The 18,512-nt window shown below is 40.2% G+C and overlaps 1 protein-coding gene across 4 annotated transcripts in view; it reads left to right on the plus strand.

Moving 5' to 3' along the window:
- LOC129704034 (pleckstrin homology domain-containing family S member 1-like) overlaps positions 1-18,512 on the plus strand; it is a 43,617-nt gene that overhangs the window by 9,755 nt on the left and 15,350 nt on the right. For all 4 annotated transcript variants that reach the window (XM_055646892.1, XM_055646893.1, XM_055646891.1 and 1 more), the window contains exons 3-11: positions 1,699-1,805; positions 4,363-4,484; positions 6,463-6,597; positions 9,442-9,514; positions 10,215-10,328; positions 13,045-13,149; positions 14,353-14,451; positions 15,850-15,911; positions 17,484-17,564. In XM_055646892.1, coding sequence (XP_055502867.1) covers positions 1,699-1,805; positions 4,363-4,484; positions 6,463-6,597; positions 9,442-9,514; positions 10,215-10,328; positions 13,045-13,149; positions 14,353-14,451; positions 15,850-15,911; positions 17,484-17,564 — 898 coding nt within the window. The remainder of the gene's footprint in view (positions 1-1,698; positions 1,806-4,362; positions 4,485-6,462; positions 6,598-9,441; positions 9,515-10,214; positions 10,329-13,044; positions 13,150-14,352; positions 14,452-15,849; positions 15,912-17,483; positions 17,565-18,512) is intronic.

The raw sequence follows: 18,512 nt of genomic DNA on the forward strand, positions 1-18,512 counted from the left end.
TAGGACTGAAATCTTTGGGAGGGGGTAAAACCCTTGATGATAAGCCATCTGCATTAGCAATTCCAGACTATTCCAACATGGACATTTTATCAGTGCAATGCAACATAAAACAATTAAATGGTTTCTTAATAGAACTTGCGTTGTCTACCTTTACAAGTTTAAAGATTAGCAGTGCCCCTCCTTGCTTCTCAGGAATGAGTAGGTTTACCTATGAAGAGCGTTTGATGGCACTGGGCCTGTACTCGCTGCAGTTTAGAAGAATGAGGGGGACTTCATTGAAACATACAGAATGATGAAAGGCTTGGATAGAATGGATGCGGAAGAGGGTGTTTCCACTAGTTAGAGATTCTAGGATAAGAGGTCATAGCCTCAGAATTAAAGGATGTTCTTTCAGGAAGATGAGGAGAAATTTATTTACTCAAAGGGTGGTGAATCTGTGCAATTCTTTACCACCGAAGGCTGCGGAGGCCAAGTCAATGGATATTTTTAAGGCATAGATAGATTCTTGATTAGTACAGGTGTCATAGGTTATGCGGAGGGCAGGAAAATGGGGTTAGAAGGGAGAGATAGATCAGCCATTATTGAATGGCGGATTAGACGATGGGCCGAATGGCCGAATTTTACTCCTGTCATTTATCTATCTATATATTACCAAATCTCTCATCTTGTTTGTTTGTTTGCATGTATGCGTGCGTGCGTGTGCGCAATATTCTAAAACCCCGCCAAAATGGTACACGATAGCACTACAATTATTTGCCCACCTTACTCAACATTGTCCTGGGATGTAAAAGAAATAAGTTTTGTTCGGATTGATGGTATATTTTACAAGTTATTGACATTTTAAACTTTACAAACATCACTTTTCAAACTACTTGTCCACTTGCCCTGCCCGTCAGCAGCATTCAATGTTCCAATGATGTCATAATGGGATCCCAAATCTCATTAACATTAAAAAAAAATCAAATTTTTTATAAAAACTCTGTTTTAGTTTGTTAAAAGTTTGTTTTAATGTTCTTCGGTTTGTTTTATGTGGGGGGAGGGGATTGAGAGAAACATTTTTTCAAGTTCCTACCTTCCCGGAGATGTGATCAATTTCTGGATCACATTCTCCGGGCTCTACGGCCTACCATCGCTGGAGCTGGAAGCCGCCTCGGACTGTCGTGAGCCCCACCGCGGGGCGCGGACTTAACATCGTAGCGGATCCCTTGCCTGGGATCATTCCCACCGCGACCACCGTGGACTTACCATCAAGGGCTCGCAGTCTCGGGAGAGGCTAGTTGGGAGCTAGTCAGGAAGGTTCGACCAGCCCCGACGCGAGGTTTGATCACCCGGCATGGGGGAGCTGACATTCCCCTGATGCAGGAGCTGAACGCCTCGATGCGGAGGGCCCGAACACTGCCGGCTATGAGAGTTAAGACCATCCCGTCAACGGAGGGTTCGGGGCCCCCGAACGAGGAAGAACATGAGGAAGGACTTGAAATTTATTTTGCCTTCCATCACAGTGAGGAATGTGTAGGAGTCACTGTGGAGGATGTTCATGTTAAAATGGGTTTTTGAGTGATTTGTTGCCTTTAATTGTATGACTGACCTGGCCAATGAAATTCCTCGTATGTTGCAAAACATACTTGGCGAATAAAGTGTGATTCTGATTTTGATTCTGAAATACAATTAAATTGATACTACCATGTTTCATAATAGGATCCCGGTCGTCAATATTTTACGACGAGAATATCATCAAGGAGGAAGACATTCTCTTTGAGGGGTATTTAACAAAATCACCGCCTCTGTACCAGTTTGAACAAAAGGTACATTCAGAATAATATTTGAAATGTCAGAAATCAGTATTTCTTATGCACTCATGAAGATATTGATGGTTTCGCAAGTAGAGCTAATTCCTAAACAACAATCCATATAAACATAATGCAATATCGGAAATGTTTACACAAATTATTAAATTTAACAATCATTTTGATTTCATGAATGGACATTTTTATAAATGGAGGAAAGCATATTTTTTAATCAACATTTCTAGCAATGAACATAGAAAGGGAGTTTGACATTCTCCCTGAGGGCATAGATTTTCACCAGGTTCTCTGGTCTCCTTCCACATTCCAAAGACATGCCGGTGTGTAGGTTAGTTGGCTTCCACAGAATTGTCCCTGGTCTGAAGGATAGAACTAATGTACAGGTGATTGTTGGACAGTGTGGACTCAGTGGGACAAAAGGCCTGTTCCCACGCTATATCTCTAAACTAAAACTAAACTAAATTTAGAAACGCACTATTGAAAATTTTGAAGTGTATGTTCTAATAAGCCAAGGCCCAACATGTATATTGAAATTAATGTGTTTGATTAGGTTATATATCTGTAGTAAATACACTTTCTTTTAAGTTGAGTTGGAACTGCCTTACACAGATGTTAATCATAGAGTCATACAGCCAGGAAACAGGCCCTTCAGTCCAACTTGCCCACACCGACTAACATGTCCCTTCTACACCAGTCCCAACTGCCTGCGTTTGGCTCATATCCCTCTAAACTATCAGTGTACCTGTCTAAATGTTTCTTAAACATTGCAATAGTACCTGCTACAACTACCGCCTCTGAAAGCTCGTTCCATACACCCACCACTCTTTGTGTAAAGAGGTTACCCCTCAGGGTCTTATTAAATCTTTCCCCCCCCTTACCTTAAATCTATGTTCTCTGTTTCTCGATTCCCCTACTGGGTAAAAGACTGTACATTTACATTGTAAAAAAACTTGTTACAGAATAGAAAAAAATCAGGAGAATGGCCTAGTATAATACAATAATTTTACTTGAATTGTCCAACTTGAGTGAAATTCGGTCTAATTACTTTCTTGAGTTATATCTGATAATAGACTGAAGGAAACAGATAAAAATTGGTAAACTAAAACTTAAATAAACATTATTTCTAAAAATTGTCTAAAAATCTCATTTCAAACAAGACACAGGAGATTGATAATCATTAGCACTGCTATGTAAGTACAGTATTTACATTGAATCACAAAGTGATTTTTGTGATAGCTTTAAAACTTGATCTCGCACCGGGGCATGACTTTTGGTCTGCCAGGCATAAGTGGTCGCTGCCCTTCCCTCTGCTTTGAGACTAGGAGCACCTGCAGCAGGCATCTCAAAAACATGTGAAAATAGTAACAATGCTATCTCTACAAAATCCTCCTAATTCACCGACAGGATAAGTGAACCGATGTCAGCATCCTTTCCCAGCCACATGCCCAGCATTGAGGCCCATGTGACACAACGTCAACTGCATTGGGCCGACCATGTCACTTGCATGCTTGGGACCAGACTCCCAAAACAGACTCTCTATTTCGAGCTCTATGGAGAGAGATTATCATGCAGAAAATTGTGAAATTCAAGGATGTGCTCAATGTTTCCTTGAAGTTCAACATTCCTGCTGATTGCTGACAATCCCTGGCCTATGACCACCCAAATTGGAGAAGGATTACGCAGTCTCCTCAACGTATGCCTATTTTGAAGAATTTCTCACACCACAGCAACATCTCCTCAAGGTATGTCTACTTTGAAGGTCTTCTCCAATCCATGGGAAAATCTCTTCAAGGTATGCCTACTTAGAAGAAGTTCTCCAGCTCCACTGCAAAATTTCCTCAAAGTATGTCTACTTTGAACAAGTTCTCTTTTCTCCTGCAAAATCCCCTCAAGGAATTCTTACTCAGGATGGTATTGACAAACCTCAAGGCCGTACATCAGGAGGCCACAAGAATAGCCTGCATCAGTGGGAAGGGAGCACATCATCTCACAAACCACCTCCCTACCTACCAAAAACCCACTGAGTTACTCCAGCACTTTGTGCCTACCATTGCTAAAAACCAGCGTCTGCAGTTCTACAGTATGTTTCTACTCCCTATCTGCCACCTTCTGCCAATCTGTGGAACGGTTCATGGTTTCCGAAATGGGGTTCATCACCCACTTAAGAACCCATAAAACCTGAGTGAAAGCTAGTCATTCTCAATACCAGGGGACTGCCTAAGAACAAGAACTATTGGACAAAAATATGAACACATAGGATCTACTTACTTCAACATGATGTAAAATTTACATTTGCCAAAATCAATCTTCATGACATATCCTCATGGGTATTGGCCCGTTAGCACAATGCTACCAACCGACCACATGTATTTTTATATTGTATTTATATTGCATATATGCATTTAATGCATTTCATTGTCTCTGTACTGTACACTGACAATGACAATTAAAATTGAATCTGAAAATTGAATCTGAATCTGAATCTGAATCTGAATATTGTGCTTATTCTTGGTGTTGGTTTGGTAGTATTCAGAAAAAACTTTTTTACTTTTCTCAGAAATCATGGAAAAGGCGGTATTTTGTGCTGGGAAAATCAAAAGATGAACACTTCTTGTTTTACTTCACAAAACAAGAATCAAGCAGGAAATTACCTTCACGGGGAGAAATATCTATAAGAAAGTAAGAACACTGCATTCCTTAATTCATTTTTGATTCTTTTTCATGCACTGAAGGTCTCCAGTTGTTTTAGACATTATCTATGCAGAGTTCTCTTTGGAATAATTTGCCTTTCATTAATTTGCCTGGCTAATCAAACTACTTTTGCAAAAAGAGAGCAATATTAAAGGCACTGCTAACTTTGTATTAGTTGAGAATGGTACCTCAAACAGTTTTCAATGTCAGCCACAATTCTGATCTACCTAATATTCACACTGCAAAGGGCGCAATACGAATGATTCATTCCCTACTTCTAGACCAAATGATGGATCCTAAAAAGTTACAGCTCCTATGATATATATTTTTGTCCTTTTCCCAAGCAGTAAATAGGCCATTCGTCCCATCTCCAACTCCCTACAATTCTTAAATTTAAATTTAAATTAATTTGCTCCCAGTATACTCATGAATTTTGTGAAAAACCTGAGAGCCTGAGGAAAGGACATTGCCAACTTGTACCCAATGATGACATTGAATGGCCGTAAAAAAAAGCTGAAACCAATAGAGGCCAGAGGGAAATGGCTGTGTCACAAGTAATGTGGACTCGCATATATCGGCGAGACCAAACCTGGACTGGGCGATTGTTTCGCTGAACACCTTTTCTCAGTCTGTCTGAACCAACCTGATCTCCTGGTTGCTGGACACTTGAATTCTCCTTCCCATTCCCACACAGACCTTTCTGTCCTCGGCCTCCTCCATTGCCAGAGTGGGGCTAAATGCAAATTGGAGGAACAGCATCTCATATTTTGCTTGGGCAGCTTCCAGCCCAGTGGTATGAATATTGATTTCTCTAACTTCAGGTAGCCCCGGCATTCTCTCTCTCTCTATCCCTCCCCCACCCAAGTCGCATTAGCTTCTCATTTTCACCCAACAAACAACTACCAATGGCCTGTTTCTTTTGTAATCGTTACATTTTTGCATATCTTTCATTCATTGTTCTTTATCTCTCTACATCATCATCTATATCTCTTGTTTCCCTTATCCCAAACCAGTCTGAAGAAGGGTCTCGACCCGAAACATCACCCATTCCTTCTCTCCAGAGATGCTGCCTGTCCCGCTGAGTTACTTCAGCATTTTGTGTCTATCTTCTTAACACAAATCAAGGTGGCTGTGGTTATCGAAAATCAGATAACATTACTCATGTGCATAATTCCTCTGGGGTGTGAAGTTGGCTCAATCTCTTTTGTTGTTTCATTCATGCCCATTCATCTGTGAGTAGTTCATGGATAAGGTACTGTAGACAGCACAATACTAGTGGGAGAATCTAGGACTAGAGGGCATAGTCTCAGGATTAAAAGACGTTATTTTAGGAAGGAGATGAGGAAATATTTCCTTAGCGGGTGGTGAATCTGTGCCACAGATCTTTGCTACAGAAGGCTGAGGAGGCCAAGTCAGTGGATATTGTTAAGGCAGAGATAGAAAGATTTTTGTTTCAGAGGTTATGGGAAAAGGCAGGAGAATGGGGTTAGGAGCGATAGATCAGCCATGATTGAATGGCGGAGTAGACTTGATGGGCTGAATGGCCTAATTCTACTCCTATCACTTATGACCTTATGACAATACCTTCTTAAAACATACAGATTTGGGCTGATACGTGACAAATCACATCTACTATTCTTAGCCTTCATTGTTGGCATTATAAGCAATCATTCCTTCCATCAGTATCCCTGGAGACAGCATTGATTATAACCCAGTGGGTTTCACCATCTCAACAGGGAAAATCTTGCCCTCTCAAATTGCCCTCTGTCACTTAAAAATCTAAATCAAGAGAATACTTACCTTTAACCTGGAATGGTGCAGCTCCAATGGAAGTTAGGATTTGTCTTTAACATTTCATAACTGCTTTTACTTGTTAACGCGTTATTAATGCATTCAATAACGATAATACTTCAAATATATTTAAATTTCCAGCTAGCCTTCAATATATTCCTCTTTATTTAAACAGAATTACAGAATTATGCATAAAACCAGAATACCATCCCAATTGGAATGTGCTTCAGAAATTTTTTTCAATCCACTCTTCTGAAAACGTTCTTCTTGTGCAGACAGAAGAAAGAGGATACTTTTTTATTGGAGATGGGTGAGTATTCAGGACTAAAATATTTACATTTGGTGTTCTAAATATCAACAAATGCTGAATATTTTGAGTGAGAAATCACAGTACACCTATGATTATCTAAATACACTGAACAGAACACCCTTGGGATTAATATCCTGAAACATAGTGGGTTGCAATTTAACAGAGGTACTAATAAATTACATTACATAAAGTCTTTGATCCTTTCGATCTCCTGTTAGCTCTCCAGGGACTTCTAAATATGATAGTGAAAACAGGCCCACCACATGTTGTAGGGATTAAAACTTCCTTCAGCTTCAAACCCTCAGCAGAGCTCATATCTGAGGCATGAAAACTAAACTAACGTGAAGTCAAGAAATAGACAAATAATTGATTAAGTATCCCATGCTTTGAAGAAATAAGAATGACAAATACTAAAATGAAAATATGTGTAATAAAAAGAACAATTGAAGTGAATGTGTTTTATCCTGAAATGAACTAATCTAAAGCAGGGTCCTGATTGGAAATGAGACTGAAGAAGGGTCAAACCAAAAACATCACCAATCCATTCCTGCCACAGATGCTGCCTGACCCACTAAATCACTCCAGCATTTTGTGTTTTGCTCAAGATTACAGAATCCGAAGTTCTTTATAACTTTCCAATCTAAAGCAGGAATTGATTAGGACACAATAGTTAATTGCTTCTTAATTTTTGGAGCAATTGATCTATTGATCAAATGCAAGGAATACTTTGGAAGGCAAAGGACTTCTTAAAATATATACAAGAAGTAATTTTGAGAGTGGTCCTCACTTTATATTTGTTTGGAATTTTACAGTATATGTTTGTTTTTCTGCCTAGTAATTTAAATGCTAAGAAGAAAAATGAGTGGTTTGCTTACCCGCGCCTATACGTTTTAGACTTTGGTAATACGACGTGGAATCAGGCCCTTCGACTCACCGAGTCCGCACCAACCAGCACTACCCCATACACTAACACTGCCCTTCACACGAGGGGCAATTTACAATTGACAGAAGCCAATTCACCTAAAAATCTGCAGGTCTTTGGAATGTGGGAGGAAACCGAGCACCAGGAGAAAACTCACGTGGTCATAGGGAGAACGTACAAATTCTGTACCCTTACCCGAGTCCCTGGCACTGTAAGGAATCAACTCTACCGCTGCACAGCTGTGCCGCGCTTTTGGTGGCCAAAAAGTGTAAGGGATAATCAGATAAGATCGTCATCATGAATGCTTGTTCATCTTTTTGCATTGCCCTCTTTCAGAAGCTCTGATCTAAACAGCTCATGGTGGGAATTGACAATAGATTAACAGAGTTAGATTCATAGAGTCACACTTATAGAGTCATAGAAATAGGCTCTTCAGCTCAACTTGTCCATGCTGACCAAGATGTCTATCTACACTAATCCAATTAGCATGCATTTGTCCCATATCCATTTAAACCTTTTACTACCCATAGTAAACGCTATTTTAAATAGCTATTGAAGGTTGTAATTGGCCTCCCTCTACTCTGACAGCTCATTTCATATGCACACTATTTTCTGAGTGAAAAATGTGTCCCTCAGAATCCTTTAATTCATTCCTCTCTCATCTTAAACCTATTAAGTTATAGATTCTGCTATTCAGGGAACAGGACTATCTCACTTTCCCCTTTCTATGCCCCTCATGATTTTATAAACTTCCGTAAGGTCGCCCCTCTGCCTCCTTCACTAAAGAGAAATGGAAGCACGGTGGTACAACGGTAGAGTTGCTGCCTTACAGCACCAGAGACGTGGGTTCGATCCTGACTCCAGGTGCTGTCTGTACGAAGTTTGTACATTCTCCCTGTGACCACGTGGGTTTTCTCCGGCTGTTTTGGCTTCCTCCCACAATCCAAGATGCACAGGCTTGTAGGTTAATTGGCTTTGGTATAAAATGTAAATTGTCCCTAGTGCGTAGGATAGCGGTATTGTACAGGGTGATCGTTGGTCGGCGTGGACTCAGTTGGACAAAGGGCCTGTTTCCACATTATATCTCTAAAGTCTAAAAGAGTCCTAACCCATCCAGTCTTTCCTTATAACTCAAGCCCTCAGACCTGGGGTAACAATGATATCCTCCCTTAGCAAGGTGACCAGAACTACACACAGTACTGAAAGTGTAGTTGAGCTAATGATTTGCACAACTGTAATGTGATATCTCAACTTCTATAGTCATTGCCTCTGCCAATAAAGGCGGGCATACAATATGCCTTCTTCACTACTAACGTCACCATTTCAGGTAACTATGTGGTACCCCAAGGTCTCACTGTTTAATGATTCAATCAATGCTACTTCATTGTCACATGTGTGCAGGTAGAGTGAAATTCATTTTTTGCACACAGTTCAGTAAAAATCTTAATGTACATAGGCACAAGTACAAGAGTGTAGAAATAATACATCACACTGAGATAGCACACAAGAGTCCAATATCATTTCCCAGGGTTCTGCGTATCATTGCGAATGTCCTGACCTGCTTGAACATCCCAAAATACATCACATTGTACTTGCCCGAGTTAAATTCCATTTGCCATTCTCTTGCAACATTTTTCCAGTTTTTCAAACCCTTCGCAGGCAGCAAACAACCCCAGGGTATACATCCAGAATTACAGTAACAGAAAAATACACTTGTATTTGTGGGAAATAAAACATCGGAAGTTCACACAATCTTCTGTTGGCTAAACTTCATAAGTTTTAATGTAACGTAAAGTTACAAGAAGACTGTTAATAAACAAAGTTGTGAGGTTGACCAGATAACGTGTGGAATATATTACATGTGCAAATGGTGAGCATTTCCTCCAGGATTTACACTTTTTATTGTGTTCTTTCCTCCTCAGAAATTCTATACAATCACTGCACAGTGTAATCGCAAGTCTGCGTCAAGGCTTTCCATCTGAAAGCAAAAGTCAGGTAATGAAACATTGACATTATCATCAAAAATATATAATTATCATGATGCATACAAAACAAACTGTGGCACGGATAGGGTAGACAGTCAGAACCTTTATTTTCTTTGGGTAAGACTGGAGGGCGTAGCTTTAAGGTGAGAGGGACAACGTTTAAAGCAGATATGAGGGGAAAAATGTTTTTACACAGCGAGTGGTTTGGAATACACTGGTGTAGGTGGAGGTGGTGGAGACAGATACAATAATCACATTTAAGAGGCTTTCAGATAAGCACACGGGAATGCAAGACATAGTGGGATATAGATCACATGCAGGAGAAGGAGATAGTTTAATTTGGCATCATGTTCAGCCTGTTCCTGTGCTGTAATGTTCGATGTCCAAACTTTCAAATGTACACTTGCATTAGAATCAACTAAACAGCATTTCAAATGTGGCACTTGCTTTCATAACTTTTGCAACATGTATCTATCATCTAATAAATACTGGTAGTTGACTGAATTATTGGTTAAAACAAATTGGATCTGATTTCATACCTGAGATGTAATTTTGAATGCAGGTTACACCTTGGTCAGAAAAGCATAGTTAGAGTTATGTGATCCCACTGTGTCCTATACTGCTGACAAATCAATAATCGAATGAGCAGGCCTGGCCAGCCAACTTATTGGATGCTTGGTTTTCAATAGTTAAATACTTATTGTTTCTAGACTACTTCCATTGAACCTGTGAAAACTGAGCCGAACCAACAACGAGACGCTCCCTCACGGAACAAAGCCGAACCAATTTACGCCTCAATCAAAGATGTGCTCCTGGAAGCAGAGGTAATACAGTGTAATCGTAGGCAGCATTTGAACTGCATTGCAGGACGATGATGGGAGTGGGGAAGGAAATGCACACACGATAAAAAACCCCATGTATCGCAATGTTGAACTGTAACATTAACGCTATTCCATTAAACATATATTCAAAGTAATTGAATAACTAGAGTTTTAAATTTGATAACATTATCTTAACAGCATGTATGACGTTTAGGTGAAAGTTCAGGGGGAGGGGTAGTGATCTAATTAAAATATTTAAAACTGAACGTTTTTGAAAGAGCAGGCTCCCAGTGTGTCATAGTCATACAGTATGGAGACAGGCCGTTCGGCCCAACTCGTCCATGCTGACCAAAGTGCCCCGTCGAAGCCAGTAGCATTTGTCCTATATCCTCTTTCCTATCCCTATACCTTTCCAAGTGTCCTTTGAATTCTGTTATTGTACCTGCCTTAACTACCTTCCATAGCATGTCATGCTTCAATTACCTCAGTGGCTTGTTCCATATACCCACCACCCTCCAACTGAAAAGGTTCTTATTAAATCTTTCCCCTCTCACCTTAAACCTACTCTATGATTCTTGATTTGCCTGTTCTGGGTAAAAGACGGTGCATTCAGCCTATTTATTCTGAAGTGCTTTTCACTACAGAGAAAATAAACCTACACAGTAACCATCAAAAACTCACGTTGGGAATTCCGATTAAGCATCATTACACAGAGTAATGCGAATATAGAATATGATGCCAGAGGGTCTGGTTGAGAAGAATATTAAAGGCGTATTAAAGGACAAATTGGTTTAGAAAAAGGGTGTTGGGAATAGAGGGGAGGCAAAAGAGTTATGAGGAAAGATACAAGAAGATTTGAGTGTCATAGATTGTCATGGATTAGTTGAGTCAAAAGTTCCTTTTGTGTTATAAAACCTATATGTAGTAAGTAGATATTTTGAGAATGCCTCAAAAACCAATTTCATATAGAACATTTGGAAGGTTTTATTTAGAGGGCAGCACAGTGACACAGCGGTAGAGTTGCTGCCTTACAGCACCAGAGGTCATGTTTCGATCCCGACTACGGCTGCTGTCTTTATGGAGTTTATACGTTCTCCCTCTGACCCCGTGGGTTTTCTCCAGTTGCTCCGGTTTCCTCCCATATCTTACAGATTTGCAGCTTTGTAGGTTACTTGGTTTCAGTAAATTGCCCCTAGTGTGTAGAATGTGAAACTGGGATAACGTAGAACTAGTGTACGGGTGATCGTTGGTCGGCATGGACTTGTTGGGCCGAAGGGTCTGTTTCCACACTGTATCTTCAAAATGAATTAAAAATATGCAATTTTCATTAATTTAGTGCATTTCCTATAAAATTAGTTAAAGAAAATTCCAGTGGTGTATTTCACTGCATTTGAAATTTATTTTCCATCGTATTCAGTTGAATGGATTTCCAAAGCATATTTCAGTAATTGAGTGAACGTTTCTAGTCATGTGCCTTGCTAAACCAAACCATTAGAAAATTCATCCAGTAGAAATAACAACATTAACGTGTTCTCCACTACAATTCCACTTCATGGATTAGTTTTATGCATTTGTAATGATATAAACAATTTCTAAATCATGAGAACAAGAACTGAGGATGTCAAAAAGTTTCAATAGCTGATTAAAAGGTGGAATCTAATGCACCTCTGCGTTTTGATGCCAAAAGGATAACCACTACAAGTTTGGCCACAACGATTCATGCCATAAACTTTAAAACAACAGTATTAGAACACTAACTGTTTGCATTTATGTTGTGTGTTGTGGACAGATTGTTATTAACAATTGTAGATAGATATCACCAAGATAATACAAAAGGCCAAATTGTCAATTTATCTCACAGACCAAAACGATCTTTGACAGCGAATCATTGAGACTGCCTAATCTGAAATACCTCCATGTATATGAACATGGACATTTTTGTTCAACAGATTGAGAGGTCGTAAATGATTGTAACTGGGACGAGGCAGCACAGTGGCACAATAGTAGAGTTGCTGCCTTACAACACCAGAGACCCAGGTTTAATCCTGACTATGGGTACTGTCTATATGGAGTTTTACGTTCTCCCTGTGACCGCGTGGGTTTTCCTCCCACATTCCAAAGACGTACAGGTTTGTAGATTAATTGGCTTTGGCAAATTGTAAATTGTCCCAAGTGTGTAGGATAGTGCTAGTGTACGGGGTTATCATTGGTCAGGGTGGTGGGCCGAAGAGCCTATATCCACGCTGTATCTCAAGTCTAAAGTGGACCGCTGACGAGGATCCTTCCGCTGCTGGACATGGGGGGCAGGGTGTGGTGGAGACGCCCTTCAAAATAAGGGAAAGGATTCCACACCAGTGGGCCACATGAGTGGCAAGGGTGGGGGATAAATTTGTGTAATTTGTGTAAACATTATTGATTGTATGTAGAGCCTCCGCGAAAGTTGGATGGAATCTTGTTAGGATCATGTATTGGATATATTTATTTCGCGAATAAAGTATATTTTGAAATTAAAAAAAGAAAAAAAAAATCTAAAGTGATACTTTGAAAGTGAAATTGAAAGATGTGGTGGAAAGTATTGCAATCATGAGGCAACATATCTGACAGTAAATCAATTTCTAGCTGGCCTGGTGCAGGAAGCACATAAGACGCTACAGATTTGACTGCATTTGATGGACGATCAGACTTTTTTAACCGATTACCAATGTATCTTTGTTTGCAGGCTAATAAACAAGAAAGCGCAACGCCATTTGTCGAACATACATTCTCAGAAACGACAGATGACAGCTATGATTTGCACACCGAGCTCCCCCACAGGTTGTCACAGGTAATATTCATGCCCTCATTATAAAGTGTTGCCACCGTGATAGAACTGCTGCTTCATGACTCTAGTTCAGCACTATCTCTTTGCGATTTTCCCCTTGAGTGCCCTGTCTTCTTCCCGAATCTTCGAGTGTGGTGTGTAAATTGCTCCTGGTAGAGATGGCTGGTGGGATCTGCGGCAAATTGTTCCAAATGTGAGGAGAATAACATAGCATTAGTGTAAATGACTGTTTGATTTTTTAGTTTAGTTTAGAGATACAGTGAGGAAACAGGCCCTTCCTCCCACTGAGTCCACGCTGACCAGCGATCCCCGTACACCAGCACTATCCGACATACTAGGGCCAATTTACAATTCTTACCTAAGCCAATTAACCTACAAATCTGGGAGAAAACCAAAGCACGCGGAGAAAACCCAGATGGGCAGGGACAGGGAGAATGGACAAACTCCCTACAGACAGCACTGCAGTCTGGATCAATCCCTGGTCTCTGGCACTGCAAGGCTACTGCTGCAGCACTGTGCTGCTCTTGGTGAGCCAAATGGGCTGTTTCCTCTGCTGGATATATTGTGATGACTCATTGAATTTTGTTCAATGTGAGAGCACACTAGAAAAGCACCCGGCTGCCCCTTGACCGCCAAGGTACGAGATAGGACAGGATGATGTCAACAGCCCTGGGCTACAGGTCTTCTCCTTTTCCATTTGTCCCTAAAGTAATCAACAATGCGGATTTCAGTAAAGCATCACATAAAGTCCCTTATTGGTAAGCCGTGAGAGCAGCCATGATCTTACAGAATTTGCCTACCACACGGTGTCTGCATCTTCAAATCCATTGACTTCAAATATGTTGCCATCTCGAAATCTGTTGCACAGACCATAACTGAAATCATCTCCTCTTCACCCAACACCACATTATTTTGCCTTACATTGGCTCCCTATTAAGCACCATCTTAATTTTCAAATTCTCAGTCTAATTTTCAAATTCTTCCGTTGCCGCAACTAACTCAATCTCTGCAATAAGCCGTGCTAATTTTGCCCTTAAGTTGAATCTCCAAATTTAACACTCACAACACTGGAGACCTTGCTTACAACTATCAAGACTCTAGATGCAGAAAAAGGCGGAGTGGAAACATGCTAATAATATTGATATCGGCAATATTAAGTTGTGACAAGAACAATAAGTTGTTTCATTCAGATTTTATCATTTGCAGCCTACACGACGACCTAACATTCAAGAAAAGCCACGTAGTTATTCACTGCCAGACACGTCATGTCCCATCTACGATGTACCCAGGAAGATTGTGATGGAAGTAAGTTTATCAGAGATTTTTAATAATAATTCCTGCTTTTAACCTACTAATATATTTGTTTTACACTGGTAGTTTGCTGACATATTAGTTAAGTTACTGAACTAGTACCAAGGACATAAGCCATTTATTATAATTTATTTTCAGCCAGTCAAATGAAAACAAAACCTTGTATTGTTAGTTTAGTTTAGTTTAATGTCAGACTACCGAGGCACAGTGAAAAGCTTTTGTTATGGGCTATCCCGTCAGCAGAAAGGTGATACGTGATTACCATCAAGCCATCCACAGTGTACAGATATAAAGGATATAACATTTAGTGCAAGGTAAGGTCTGATTAAAGATATCCTGAGAGTCTCCAATCAGATAGATGGTAGTTTAGTTGGTGATAGGATGGTTCAGCTGCCTAATAACAGCTGGGAAAAACTGTCCCTGAATCTGGAGGTGTTCACACTTCTATACCTCTTGGCTGATGGTAGAGGGAGTGGCCAGGGTGTGACTCATCCTTGATTATGCTGGTCGCCTTGCCGAGGCAGTGTGAATTGTAGATGCAGTCAATGGAAAAGAGGTTGGTTTGCATGTTGGTCTGGGCTGCGACCACAATTCTCTGCAGTTTCTTGCGGTCTTGGATGGAACTGTTCCCAAACCATGTTGTGATGCATCCCGATAAAATGCTTTCTTCGGCGCATCAGTAGAAGTTGGTGAGAGTTCTTGGGGACATGCTGAATTTTCTAAGCCTTCTCCGGAATTAGAGGTGTTGATGTGCTTCCTTGGTCATTGCTTTAATATGGCAAGTCTAGGACAAGTTGCTGGTGATATTTACTCATCAGAATTTGTAGCTTTCAACCATCTCTACTTTGGGGCCGTCAATGTATGTGAACCAAACTGAAGTCGATCACTATCTTGTTTGTCTTGCTGGCATTGTGAGAATGGTTGTTGTTTTGCCACCAGGATATGTAATTCTCAATCTCCTTCCCAGACTCTGTCTCATTATTATTTGACAACCGACCCACTGCGTCGTGTCATCCGTGAATTTGTAAATTGAGTTGGATTTGTCCTTGGCCTCACACTCGTGGGTGCAAATGGAGTAAAGGGACGGAGGTTGTTATTAGTGATGGTAATGGTAATGGTGGCTGGGAGACTCTTGGATTGCTGTGAATGGTTAACGGTGAATGGAATGCTCAAAGGAAGGACACCTGCGATCCTTACCTGATCCAGTCTATTTGTATCTCCAGCCCACCGATCTAGTTTTTTATGTAGTTGGAGATTAAAAAATGTTGTGTTTGAATATGCAATATGGCTCTTTTCCTATAAGCTAATGCATTTCATTGTCTCTGTACTGTACACTGACAATGACAATTAAATTGAATCTGAATCTAATGTTTTTTTTTTAAACAAATCTAGAATTGGAGAAGTAAGAAAGTAGTGTCAGCTGACTCGGGGATCTATGAGTTCATGGCCACAACGTGAGTATAAAAGATCATTTGAATGGCAGCCTAATAGACAAAAGTATACTGAAAGATAGTATATTGAAAGATAATTTGGAAGAGCACCTTTCTCTCATACATTGCAAGCCTCTTGTATTATAGATTGTGTAGAGAGTTGATCCAAATGTGTTTTGTAACTTTCATAAAGATTCTGTTTCAAATTGCCTGATGGGCCAAAAATGTGACTACACTGTACCTATTCTTTATGATGTCCTAACAGCATCTCTCCCAAACTTGCCTTACCTGTTGGAAGCTTAAGTTCATTATAAACCGAAAGTGGACCCTCTGCCCTCTTGGTAAATATCTACAAAATCACGATGTAGTGGCCATACTTTGGAGTTTGCATGTTCTCCCTGTGAAAGTGTGGGGTTCCTCTAGGAGTGCTCCGATTTTCTCCCACACCCCAAAAACACATGGAGTTGTTGTTAATTGGACTCTATAAAATTGCCCTTGCCATACAGAAAGTGGATGAAAATGTGGGATAACATAGAACTGGAATGAATAGGTAGTCAGCATGGACATGGTCTGTTTCCATGCAATATCTTCAAACTCTAACCTAAACCTAGTATCTATGTGAATGGTACAGCTGGGTGTGTGTGTGGGTGGTGGGGGGGGGGGTTGGGGTGGGAGGAATTGTTGAGAATGCGGGTAGAACAGGTTACAGGGATAAGCAGTGGTGGAGTGGCGTTGATCTGTGAGATTTGATGGGCTAAAACGTCCTTCCATGTCAGGAGAATTATGAACATAAATGTTGAATAAGTTATAACTGTAAGCTTGGCACTCATAAACAGCATCCAGTATTTGTGGAGGTTACATCTGGCACTGTTGTGTAAGAGCAAGGATTCTGCCTCCATCAGGTTTTAAGAGAAAAAGATTACATTCAGAACCATGATGGCATTCTGCTGCAGTGCGTGTTGGGAAATGTATACACATCGCTGGCTGCTGTGAGAATTGCTTTCCTAAATCTTTAAAACTGCCTGCCAGATTTGACGGAATTGAGATCTCATTGAGAAGTTCATAAGTGATAGGAACAGCATTGAGCCATTCAGCCCATCAGGTTTACTCAGCAATTCCATCATGGCTGATCTATCTTTTCCTCTCAAACCCATTATCTTGTCTTCTCCCCATAATTCCTGACACCCGTACTAATCAAGAATCGGTCAATGTCCACCTTAAATTTATCTATTAACTTGGCCTCCACAGCTATTGACTTGGCCTCCACAAATTCACCACCCACTGAGTAAATAAATTCCTCCTCATCTCCTTTCTAAATACATTTCCTTTTATACTGAGGCTATAGCATTGGTCCTAGACTCTCCTAGTAGAAACATCCTTTTCACATTTACTCTTGCCAGGACTTTCACAATTTGGTGAGTTTCAATGAGGTTACCCCATATCCTTCTAAATTCCAACGAGTGAAGACTGACTAAAAGTATGTTAGAAATAAGTATTCGTACCTTGAATTCCATATTGCATTATACTCTTTTTAAAAAAACTAAAAATGGGAAATTATGTCTTTGGTAATTTAATATTTTCCATTTTTTATTGCAGTAAAGACTGGCGTGATTCAGCTTCATCAATCGACTGTTCTGCATCTTCTGAGCATTTACCTGAAGACAATAATATGGCAAAGTATGTACTTCTAGCATAAATATGCGAGTATTTAGCACCAACCTTAAGCTTCAGTTTATCTTTGATGTCAATTTACCTCACTAAGTACACCTTGCCTGTTCTCCATTCTACTCCTTCTGCTAGTCATATGCAATCTTAATACTTCCAAAACCTAGTAAATATTTATCTGCGATAAAAGGCACCAGATGAGCAACTCGGTTTAGTGGAGAATTGCCAATCTGGCTTCAGTTTAGTTTCAGGCCGATGGGAAAAATATTTCGGACAACATTTTTTAAGTGAAAATGCATTTGAAAAGCAAAGAACAAAATGCATTTGAAAAGCAAAGAACAAAGGGCAGCTGTTATTACATTTTGCATATAGTGGATGGATCTCAGGATAAAGCTATCTAATTCTGCTAAATTGTCTTGCTAGCTTTACAACAATTTTAGTGTATCATAGAAACATAGAAAATAGGTGCAGGAGTATGCCATTCAATATGATCATGGCTGATCATCCAACTTAGTATCCTGTACCTGCCTTCTCTCCATACCCCCTGATCCCTTTAGCCACAAGGGCCACATCTAACTCCCTCTTAAATATAGCCAATGAACTGGTCTCAACTACTTTCTGTGGCAGAGAATTCCAGAGATTCACCACTCTCTGTGTGAAAAATGTTTTTCTCATCTCGGTCCTAAAAGATTTCCACCTTATCCTTAAACTGTGACCCCTTGTTCTGGACTTCCCCAACATCAGGAACAATCTTCCTGCATCTAGCCTGACCAACCCTTTAAGAATTTTGTAAGTTTCTATAATATCCCCCCTCAATCTTCTAAATTCTAGCAAGTACAAGCCGAGTCTATCCAGTCTTTCTTCATATGAAAGTCCTGACATCCCAGGAATCAGTCTGGTGAACCTTCTCTGTACTCCCTCTACGGCAAGAATGTCTTTCCTCAGATTAGTAAACCAAAA

This window comes from Leucoraja erinacea, chromosome 15 (assembly GCF_028641065.1).
Source record: "Leucoraja erinacea ecotype New England chromosome 15, Leri_hhj_1, whole genome shotgun sequence".
NCBI classification, from domain to species: domain Eukaryota; kingdom Metazoa; phylum Chordata; class Chondrichthyes; order Rajiformes; family Rajidae; genus Leucoraja; species Leucoraja erinaceus.